The 12,543-nt window shown below is 30.0% G+C and overlaps 1 protein-coding gene across 1 annotated transcript in view; it reads right to left on the bottom strand.

Moving 5' to 3' along the window:
* Positions 1-1,674: 1,674 nt before the first annotated feature.
* Positions 1,675-12,543, bottom strand: part of LOC134723822 (metabotropic glycine receptor-like) — a 63,678-nt gene continuing 52,809 nt past the window's right edge. The window contains exons 10-13 of the mRNA XM_063587369.1: positions 11,834-11,972; positions 10,285-10,396; positions 2,563-2,757; positions 1,675-1,948 (exon numbers count right to left, since the gene is read on the bottom strand). Of these exons, the coding sequence (XP_063443439.1) occupies positions 1,742-1,948; positions 2,563-2,757; positions 10,285-10,396; positions 11,834-11,972 (653 nt within the window). The 3' untranslated portion in view covers positions 1,675-1,741. The remainder of the gene's footprint in view (positions 1,949-2,562; positions 2,758-10,284; positions 10,397-11,833; positions 11,973-12,543) is intronic.

The following is a 12,543-nucleotide window of genomic DNA, read 5'->3' as shown; positions in this document are numbered from 1 at the left end:
AAGAGCAACTGGCATATTCCTGAATTGGTATAGGCATTTTCAAATGTAGAAAATGATGAATTTAACCTTGTTTATACTATGTAAGTAAACTGTCCAATATGGATCAAAATACAAACATTGGAAACAGAAACTCAAACAAGGTTCACAATTCATTGAAACCTGAATATTGTATGGAAGTTCCATCTAAACGTAGTAATAATTTCGGAATATATAGCACACAAAATAAAACGTTTTAATTTTAAAATATTTTATTAACAAGAAAATTATATTTATAAGTAACAAATGCATATCAGTTTTGATTGAATTATTTATATACAGTTATTCAGCATATTCAAATAAACATATACACAACTGTTCACTCTCTTTACATTCATAACAACTTTATTAAAACACACTCGCAGATATCTGTATGAAGCTTTTACACGATAGCAACAACACACATATTTTATTTTATTTTTACATAAATAAGAGATTGTTTCTCCATATTTGTATTCCTTTTATAAATTTCTTAAAGAAATCGAATCATACATATGCTTAAAGAAGTGCAATGGAAATATCTTACATTGTAAGTTTGTTTATTTAAAGTCGAAGGTGTTTAAGAGTGTTTTTTTAGTTTACACGGAATACAGTTTGTACATAAAACACGATGTTTAAATCATACCAATGCACACATTAACTTGCATTTATACGCATATTTTTGCAAATATTGCAGGACAAAAGGTTACCATGGTTACCATTCAATATCCACAAAAGAAAATCTAGAAATACGGCTTTCGAAATGCAGCATCAATCATCAAAGCTTTAAACAATTTGAATAAAATCTGCTTTACAAGCTATACTTTAGATCGGTATTAATTAGTGTAAATTGTCATTATAAATAAAGGCAACAGTAATATACCACTGTTCGAAAGTCATAAATCTATAAACTGTTATCCAAGTTAAGATAACAATTGGGTTACAAAAGATACGTGAACACAGATTTGACATGGCTAAGTGAAATAATGTAGATTTCAAAAAATTGTCAGTCAAAAAAACGTTTAATTTGCTAATGGTTATTGAAAGCAAGGTTCTTGTGGATATTTATCGTACAATCAAAGCAATTAACGATGCAGTTCCTTGATTGATATGTTATTTAATGAATTGAACAATGAATTCGGTGGTAGTAACTTGAAACATTAGTTGTACGGTTACATGTCGCTAAAATTTGAAATAATGTATTACAAAAATAAATTGTGAAACAATTTTTGAATAGTCAATATAAAGACTACTTGTAACCAGCTTTGCATTTAGGAACTTAGGAACTGCCTCTTGTACGACTAGACATTTCCAAAGTTGCTCATTGTTCTTTGATTACGTCAGGCCGACCATACTTTTACACATTAACCAAATGCATCATCAAAGCCATGTTTTTCTCTGAGTTGTAAAACTAGCTGTATCTGAGAGTGACAGATTCAATCACTATACATTTTACAAATATGCATTTACTGTTCAATCTTGATGATGAATATTTTTTATAAATGTATACAAATGGATGTTTTTTTTTTTTTAATAATATATATACTATGAATCTTTCCAAAGTATATAAATCATCTTCTTGATAAAAAACAGTAAAATGCTCTTCCGGTTTGACTGACATAACATTTTTATAGCTTGAAAACTTTGTATGATTGCTTTTTCCTCATAGTTTTTTTCGGCATAAATTCTTCACAATTTGCGAAAGCGAAGGCAACGTATTAGAAAGCTATAAATCTGTTGATTCCTTGAATATATCGAGATTTATCATCACTCTCTTGCCGTTAATGGCCGGAGAAGCTGGTACTGAATTCGGGGTGTCTTTTTGTGCTGCTTCTGTCATTGCCGACAACTTGTGCTGTAAATGTCGGTTTCCTATTTTCATATTCCTTTGTTTTAAATATTCTAATTGGGTATACAGTCTTCTAAATTCCTCCTGTAGATTTAAAGAAACACATGTTTAACTACCTCAATATTTTCAATATACTATTCGAAATAAGTACTGCGAAAATGTGAATATTTAAATTCAAAATACTTGTAGAACTGGTTCATGTCGACACACAAATGATCAGACCCGTTTCTGCATTCTTTGATAATGAATAGTGGTATTACATTTTTTCATGCAACATTTCCTTTATTGATTGTGGAATATTTGGTCCGTTGTATGATTTGTCGGTGTATTTTTACTACACTTTATGTTTATGGTTCTTTTTTAGTTACAGTTTAGGTCATGATTAACGTTTGAGTTGCATTGAATTCTCAACCATAATTGTGAAATATTATCATAAATTTAAGATAAGACGAAATTATCACTTTATTGAAATTTTCATATTCGGATTACTGTAACTTGTATAACAAAATCAGTTTCAGTCATATGATCATGATATTTATACAGTGGAGAGGATAACCAGATCAAATTTCGCTAAAACCTCTTGAGCCCTCCTGGATCCTTTGTTTTTAAAAGTAAAAGATAAAAGGTACACAATATAGATATGTTTCAGATATAGGAAATAAACGCAATTGCAGTATAAAAAGGAATATGTTAAGTACCTGAATATCTTTCTCTAATAAACTTTCACATTCTGCATCGTCCACTTTGTCAGAATAGCTAATGTTATTTGAATTGTTCAATAGATTTGTGTTATATGTATTATTTGGTGATTTACTCTTCTTTGAACCACCTTTACTTATCATTGTTGTGTGGGAATTTTCATCATTTTTCCCTCTTCTATATATATGGTAAGCCTGAAACAAATAATAAATATATCTAAATGTTGTTATCTGTTCAAATGAATATTACAACACAACGCTTTTATTGATGTAGTAATTACACGAACAACAACATTTTATCAACAATTAACAAACACAAAAATAGTACCGAACCTGAACTATTTTTATGTAGTTTATCGAAAAATGAAACTATTATTCCGATTCAAATTAGTAACAATCATGTTTTTACAGCAGATTCCAACGAGTATGAAGCTACAGGTTGATTCTTTGGTTAGCTTTCTTGTTAGCTCAACCATGAAATCATTATAAGGTAAGGTACACAAGCCTTTGTGTGAAGTCAATGTTAAACAGAGAACCAATCAGACACAAGTGACAGAATATAAACATTGTAAAACTAGTTTTACAAGTAAGTTTTAAAATAAGTTTTCAATCTAAATTTAAAATTTATTCATAAGTATAAGCTAATTCACAAGCATGTTGTAGGTGTGTTTGGTTTTCCAATTTTATTTCAACCAATTACTCAGTTCATTTAAATATCCAGTTATGAGATATTTGTATGTACTTTATAATGGTACAATCACGGCGTAAATATAAGGTTTATGACCACTTCTGTAGCCTTTAAATTACGATTTTTTTTCAAACTGCAATAGTATAAAAGCAACAAAGATAATGAATAATAGAGATGGGCCATTTTGTACATATACATAAGGGAAACTTCTAGCAAGCATTATTATTTATAGTTTCATAGCATTTAAAAGTAAAACGGGATTTTGTAGACAATCCACAGAAATGCTTGTTAAAAAAATTGATAGATTACTTACTTGATTTTTTATGATGTGCTAGCGTTTATTGTTTACAAAAAGTCATAAACAACCTTTAAATTAAAGAAAAAGTCACGAAAGTCGTGCGCACCCTAGAAGGTGTAGTTGAATTGGTCCATATTTATATTTGTTTAAACCAATATCTAAATTTATAAACTTGTTTTAAACAAATCATTGTTAGCGCTGCTTGCAATATCCTCCGTCTATTAAGCACCAAATTGCCAACTATGAGAGTACAAGAGGAAATGCTGTGGACTTTCTATAACTGTTCCATTTGTTTAGCATGGAATCAACACAAGGGTACACCCTCCTTGAACAAAACATAAACCGTAACTCCGCTTCTAATGAATTGTAATACAAATATTTTTTAATTCAATAAAAGACTATAGGAAATGAAATTTAATTTGCAAAGTTGTTTAGGTAAACCTATTTGTATGAAACATACATATTATAAACAGGCTATTGATATGAGTGTTTTCATTGGATGATGAATTGGTGCTATGCTCCTCCCAATTTTAATGTAATAATCATTTTATGGTTGAGCTAGCAAAGAAGTTAACCAAAGAAGTTACCTATAGCTTCATACACGTTGGAATCTGCTGTAATAGCATTCATACGCTGTGCATGAGAAACGATATGAAAGGACAACAGGATATCATAAAAAAAAATGGAGCGTTCAACCATTGGCCTCATAGAAAATAGCCAGGTATGAGGTTCAGTTATTGATTTTAAAAATCCCTGCTCTGAACCTTTGTTATTGCATGACGGCACTCCTCTTGGATATTAAAGAAAATAATACAGAAGAATTCAGAACTATTTTGCCATATTTCACTAACCATGCAATGTAATTGTAAAAGGAATGAAACTGGAAAAATAGTTTGGTACAATGACTGAAGCAAAATTATAAAATTGCTCAGTCGAACAATATTTTGTTTTGAAAAGCATGGTAGAAGTGTATCAGGATTATAATTTAGTAATACATGGCTGATGGCGACATACATATGATGTGTTCACTCACAGTTGATTTCAACATTTTTGTTTCATTAAATACAACCTTATCTAAACTTGCAACTGAATACTAATTAATATAGTTTTTTATGAGATATAAGCACCCACGTGGCCGTATTTAATTTTTCAACTTGCATGTTACAACATATTTTGGGTTTGGGAATTTCAATTTTCAGATAACGGCATAGTAACATTTCATTTGACCTTTTGACAGTAAATTGTGATATAGAAAATGACTAGACAGTCTGTCCTCTTCATCAAATTTTTATTCATATACATATTGTACCGATGAATGACTTCCAATTAACAGTATTATTAATTTACTTATAGATTTTTATCATTATTAACAATAAAATCATGTCAATGGATAATCACCGAAATATGTTTCATTTAAAGTCGATTGTTTTGTTTGTTCAAATTTCGTCATCTGTAATTAATCATTGAAGAGATTGAAGGCAATGACCCATACTGACAGTGCTCTGGAAAAGATTTCTTTTGTCGAGGGACTTTGCACTGAATTTAACCATCTATCTAAACTTCTAGAACTGAATCAAACAATTCCCTGTACACATTTAAGAAATAAATAACAGTTAAATACCACTTCATTATTTATTTAAATTTGAATTTATGTAACTGAAAAAAATCCCAGTGCAAAATAAAATAGCGTTGAATTTTAACTGGAATATACATTTGTGTTTAATTTGAAGAAACATAGCCAATCAAATCCTCACATAACTCAAAGAAAAGGTTCCAATTAAATGTCACTTGAGTATCACACAATGTGGAAAGTCTAATATATACAGGTGCAATCGTTTCTGATCTCACCTAAGAAATATTTCAACAATTTGGAAAAGAACTGTTATTCAACTGTTATCCGGACGATTTCCAGCATGTATAATGAGAGGTGAGAATGTATTCGAGTCGTATTGTAAACAAATAGCAAATACAAACATACAGTCGACACCATGTGTTTTGTAAAGATTGAAGCATTTTGACATTCAGGATTGGTTATAAATATTGTTAAAAAAATATGCATCAAAACATCTTGAACAAACAATAATCAAACAATCCTTCTTTTCTAAAATCAAATCAATTGTCATTATCAATCTTAAATATAATTTAGTTTAGATTTCGATAAATTATAACAACACAGTGTTCGTTTAACCAACTAGGTACTGTTGTGGATTTATATCCTGTCAATTTTAAATGACTTGTATTGTATGTGTAACATTTCATTTTTCATTTTTACTTAAATAAACATTTCCTTTTTCACTCCACTAATACAAATAAAACCAAAATAACCAAAAATACTGCATTTATAGCTATTGCAGACGTTAGATAAAAAAAACTGACACCAGTGCCATTAAAAATTAAGGATAAGACGGTGATGTTTTCTTAATGATGTCGTTAACGATTATTTCCCTTCACGATTTGTATTTCGTCTATTCGTGCAGTTTTTTTTCTCTGCAGGAGAGTTTTATATGAAAATAAAAGATCTTTTGGTTATCTTACTTTTTATTATATTGTCCTTTCATGACCTAATACTATAGATATAGGAAGATGTGGTATGGGTGCCAATAAGACAACTCTCAATCCAAGTTACGATTTATAAAAGTAATACTATATAGATATAGGAAGATGTAGTGTGAGTGCCAATGAGACAACTCTCCATCCAAGTCACAACTAATTAAAGTAACACTATGTTCATTTAAAAAATTACATATCATTGAATGTCTGCTATAGAGACATTCAGAATACACTATTTGATTCTTTTTAGAATATTTGTCATGTGTTTAAATTCCATGTATGTACTTGCAGTGAAGAAATGAAATGGCAATAAATTGATCATGACTCAATTGCATGCGAGAAGAGTATTAATGGATAATATACAAACATAATTGCATTTCTAGTGCAGTTATAATTGGTTGTATCCTTCTAATTTAACACAGCCTTTAATGTGGTTATATGATCATTACCTTACACAACAAATCAGAGGTGAGACTAATACGCAAAAACAACGATTTGCTATTCTCGATCTGTTATACGCATTACCATGACCAATTATAATGTACATAAACATACTGTTTGATTCTCGAACAGCACTGATGGCTATTTCAGACATTAGGTGAAAATAAACGACAACAGTGCCATTAAAAAATATGGGATAAGACTGTGATGTCTACTTAATGATGTCGTTAACGGTTATTTCCTCCAAGATTTGTTTTTCGTCTATTCATGTGGCTATTCTTTGCAGGCAAGTTTTTGATGAAGATAAAAGTCTACATTGGTAGCTTGCATCATTTAGTCTTTTGCGTTCTTAAAACAGTTTATTCGTGTACTCAATGATGATACTTACTTTCAAAGAAGGAAAAGTCATTCTAATGACAATCGAATGCAGAATATAATTCTATACTAGCATGTTAAAGACAACTCATTTGCAATATCTATATAAAGAAGCAAATTGTATAATTGTCAATTTGACAACTCCCAATCAGAGAACTTTTGAAATAGAATTTATCAATATTGCACGTCATTCAACAATGAACAAAACCAATACTGCATAGCAAGCTGTGTAATGCCCGGAAGAAAAAATCAAGCAAGAAAACCAAGTGCCTTATTTATGTACAAAACAACGAATCACAGATATGATAAACAGCAACAAACGACCACTCATTAATTACAAGCGCATAACTTTTTGAAAAACTAAGAATTTTCTTAGACGTTTTTGGCACAACTATTTGGAATTTTTGTTCTAAATGCTCTACAACTTTGTACTTGTTTGGCTTTCTAACTAATTATATCTGAGCGTCAATTATGAGTCTTATGTATACGAAACGCGCGTCTTGCGTATTAAATTATAGTACTGGTACCTTTGATAATTTTTAGGACAGGTATATAAAGTATGTCGCGGGCAACCTATCCAAATCCTAAGAAAGATATGTATCTACACAACAAGAGAACGAAAGAAACGTAGTTAACATGTATGTATCCAATACAAGTAGTGACCTTCAAATGTTCACAAGAGGCCTTAAGCTGTGATATGGATATAATATGATGGTTTACTATGTAGAAGAATTTTTATTTTCATTCTTAAGAATTTCAGCGTTTACAATATTTTTACAAAACGACGTAAGAGCGTCTTTTATGACGTCACATTTTCAAATCTCTTGTAGAAGGGGGCGATATATTGGCTACTGTAACAACTTGGCCATGATAATCATATATTAATTCAAAGATTTGCAGTAACAAGTTAGAAGTATTGTATAATACACTGATGTCTGATATTACTTGCGAAAATTAAGACTAAAACTTCTTCTGGTTTTTCGGTTTGCACGAAATAATAGTGGTTGTCTGTTATAAAAATAGGAAAGAAACTGGTAATGAATGATTGAATAAAACAAAATACTAGATAAACTGAAGAGTTGATGAAATCAATACTATATGTTAATATATTTAATTTCAAAAAATTTCGTTCACAATTTTCAGTTGTATCATTTCTCGAACTTCTTTGTTTTTTTATAAAAGTTTATATTTTTATAGAATTAAAGAATATATGCTACTTTGTTCATTCAACGTGTATACATATATCTATGTCGAGAAGCTTCAAAAGTATTTTTTTTTATCTGTGAAAGCTTTATAGATTCTTCATTGTCCGTCATTTGTTACGACTTAGAGAAAACAGCTTCCCCACCATAAACAAACGGATTTGAACAAATTTAAATGTGATGATAATGATAATGTATTTGTTCAATGTAAATGGACAACGTAAATTAATCGCTTCCTTGGCCTTTACTTGGGTCAATATGTTGTTCTTGACTTTACGTCTTTAGTCTATCTACTTTTATTTTCAAACGGAAACAAAAAATCAAATCTCGAAATATTTTGGATTTTTTTTAAATTAGTTTTTCAGGGAAATAATATACTGGTAAAACATTTATGAGACACAACCATTAAGATTGATCTTTGTTAGGTTACATAAGCAAAAATAGCGTCGATTTAAAAGAAGATATATAAAAGGGATATTCACACCAATTTTTGTTATTTCAAGGACCATTATTTTAAAGTATGGATTGAGTTTTTTTCATAATTAACATTTGGTCTTTCTTTAGATTAACATATTAATGGTTTATGTCTGGAAGATAAAAGCATGATACTCCCTCTGTTCTGTTAAAGATTTTTTTTTATGTTTTTCATGATGTTTATAGACCTATTTCCTTTATGATAACGTTTATCAACATGCATTGAACAGACCAATCAAATTTAATAGAATATTTAAAATTATAGAACAAGGAAGCTATTAAGCTCCTGTTTGGTTTTTTTTGGTTTCTTTTCATCTTTATTCAGAAATATATTACCTCAACAGTACGGATCCCCTATACTCTTCAACTTCTAAATGTACTTGTAATTTGTAACTTTTATGATTCAATATTGTATTAATAACTAGTAATAAACGCGTGTCTGGTGTATGATTTATTTACTGTTTCAGTTAAAGAAACAACGCAATATTCTAAAGTTTCTATCATTCATTCTTGGGGTCCGTTTATAGCTTGCTGTGTTGTAGGCCGTACCTTAACTGATAATGGTTTACTTTTATAAATTGTAACTAGGATGGAGAGTTGTCTCAGAGGCATTTATACCACATCTTCTTATATCTATCTTTATGTGTAAGTTATATCTTAAAACACATATCAAGAAATAAAAAAAGGTATTAAAGGTAGTTGTTTGTAGTAGAATAAAATATATCTAAAATATATTTATACAAACGTTGGGCATCAATAATGCAATAAAAAAACCTAGTTGATAAATAAATAAATAAATTATAGTCATAGTTCCCATTGAGACAACTAACCACCCTGGACCAAAATCTGCCATGCTGCTAACAACTGCAAGCAAATATTTCACTTAAATATGTTGTCCTAAAAAGCATAAGAACAATCTAGCCGTGAATCCATTGCTACCGCTGTTATGATAGATAAGATACAAATAGAAAATAAAACATTCCTTATTTGATGAACATGATAACACAAATGTAAAAGCAAAACAAAACGCAACGATACACGCGTAACCCTGAAACACTATAAACATGGCTCTAAATAACTAAACTTCAACTATATTCTGTGATTCTTGATTAGAAATTCTCACTTTAATGTTGTATTAACCGTAAGAAGAACTATTATACTAGTATACTAGTCTGTATGTGCATGTACTAGAATGTGACTAAATTTGTAATGTAGTCACATTTAATTCACAACGTTTCAAAAAAGTAAAATCACAAAAATACTGAACTTAGAGGAAAATCAATTCAAAAATGCATAATCACATGGCAAAATCAAATAACAAAACACATCAAAAACGAATATGAATTCCTAGTACACGGCATACTTTTTTTAAGGAAATCCTCATAGCTAACTTAAGATCTTGAATATTGTATCAACTAGAAGATATGTATTCCAAATGCAGGCGCTACTGGATTGGTGCTAAATAGAAATGGAAAGTTCACAATTTGGAAGGTTAATTTATCAATTTTCATAAAGCTCTGTTCTCAACCGATCCTCTTGACCAATTTCTATTATCTAGATGTAAGTCAAAATAAAACAATATTTCAATATTTGAGAAGTTCATCTTTAAAAACAAACAAAAAAATGTATACTAATACTCAACCTTGAATGTGATCATTTGATATATTTGATACAAATTTATTTTACATACTTACTTTGCTTCCAAATAAGAAGGCAAGTGTAACTGTCGTTGTTAGCTGTGTGTGAATAAATATTACTAAATATACCAAATCAGGGTTCGATGGAAAAGGATGCTGTAAAAATATCCTGAAATATGACGACAAAAAATAGTATTTTTTTTAAATCTATGTAATTGATTTGATATATATTTTAAAGTGGTACCCGTTTTTTAATTACAAAAAAGGGAAATGACTTTCACTTCTTTCGTCTAACACTAAAGACGAGCAACACGCTCACCTTTAGTGTTATATGTTATGTAACGTTTGGTGAACTGTCCTCTGTCTTTTCATCAGTTTTCATTTTTGCAATGCCATTGTCAGTTTTTGAGTTTTATTCTTTCGGTAACTCTCCCCTCCATTTTACTTTTTGGTTGATAAGGTGACCGACAACTTATTTCATCGACATGAATATCTCGCATTAACTTGTGCTTATGACGATACATAATTTAAAAGACAAAATATTGAATCATCTAATAAGCTACTGATGTACTAATTGACATTCTGCAGATGACGTAGAATAAATATGAAAATTTCAGATGGACAATTATTATCTAGTGTTCACAGACTGTTTAAGTTCTGTTTGTGTATTGAGTAATTAAGACTAGATAGCTGAAAAGATCACTCCGGACTTAAAAACATACTAAACCCCGCCGCATGTTTGCGCCTGTCCCAAATCAGGATCCTCCGGCCTTTGTCCTTTGTCTTGTATCATTTTCGTTTCTTGTGTATAATTCAGAGTTTGGTATAACGTCAATTGTCTTTGAACCAGTGTACTTATTTGTTTAGGGACCAGCTTAAGGAATCATCCGGGCATGGAAGTTTTTCGCTGCATTAAAGAACCATTGGTGGCCTACGTCACTCTGTTGTCTGCTCTATTGTCGGGTTATTGTCTCTTTGACACATTACCCATTTTCATTCTCAATTTTATTTAAATGCTTGGAATTTCGTTTCAGATTATTTATATTAGTAGAATCGTTTGCAATGAAGCAACAAGTTAATATTTAAAGTTATTGTATACAAATAGTATGATTGTTATACGCGAATCAAAAGAGATACAATCATTAAAAATTGATACAAGCAAGCCTATGATGCATAGACTATCCTTCATGTTATATTTGATTATCATCATTTTTATGGTAACTATAAGAAAATATTATTGCCAATCTCTTTTGAGTGGGATAAGATTTATGAGTTCCTACTGATTGAAAATACGCATATGTCATCATTAAAAGTGAACAAATTGATACTATGTATTTGCAATGCACCATAATTTTGATCACGATTTACTTAGTCTTCATTTATTATATATGCCTAAGAATGAATATCGTTGTCTTATTAAAAGTTATGGATTTATGTTGCATTAAATCGTTAGTGAAATACTAAGAAATACATAAGTGTACACGAACTACATGTACTTGCGTTTCAAAAGTCCACGAAATTATGACATTTCAACATTTAACAGTATATTAGCAAATTGTTTTTTTATATGAAGATGAAATTTTAAGCTGCGATAGATATGACTTACATCGATACATTAAGAAATAATGATAACAGAGTCTCGTTATAAATAGCCCAACTGATAAATCTGCTTTCGTTGAATTCAGATGGGGCTTTTCTTACGACAATACATAGTCGTATTCCCCATATCAGGAACAATAGTTCAGCTGAAATAATAAAAAAATATATTGTTGAATATTGTACATTAGACACATGCAAACATAAAATTGCCCTCTGGAACAACCCTTGAAAATAAGTTAATATCATAATCTAGCAAGTAAATCAATCAAACAAAATATATTATACCACAATAATTTGACTTACCAAGTCCCCGTGAAGGGACAATGATATGTGTGCATATATATCCAATGACCTGATCACACTTAAACTTATTTCTATGTTTTGTCAGCTTTGAGATAAGAGGTAAACATGTACTTACACATTTAATATTAATAATTTCAATAAAAACGAACTTGTTCTTTTGACTGTTATGTTTCATAAAGTCTGTAAACTAAATTTGACAAGTAAAACAATAGAAATAACTTCAAATATTGTTTTGTACGGACTAATGATGATTTTGGTTATGATAAATTAAATCATTATAAAAAACTAATTAACATTCTTGAACTTATGGCTCTGCATCCTGTCGCTTCTATGTACTTATATTTTAACAGAGTACAACTATGCCACAGACAGTGTATGACATTTTTGCACTACATTGAGTACATGGTTCATTAA

This window comes from Mytilus trossulus, chromosome 6 (assembly GCF_036588685.1).
Source record: "Mytilus trossulus isolate FHL-02 chromosome 6, PNRI_Mtr1.1.1.hap1, whole genome shotgun sequence".
NCBI lineage: Eukaryota > Metazoa > Mollusca > Bivalvia > Mytilida > Mytilidae > Mytilus > Mytilus trossulus.
The sequence above is the reverse complement of the archived record's forward strand: the minus strand, read 5'-3'. Positions and strand labels throughout refer to the sequence as shown.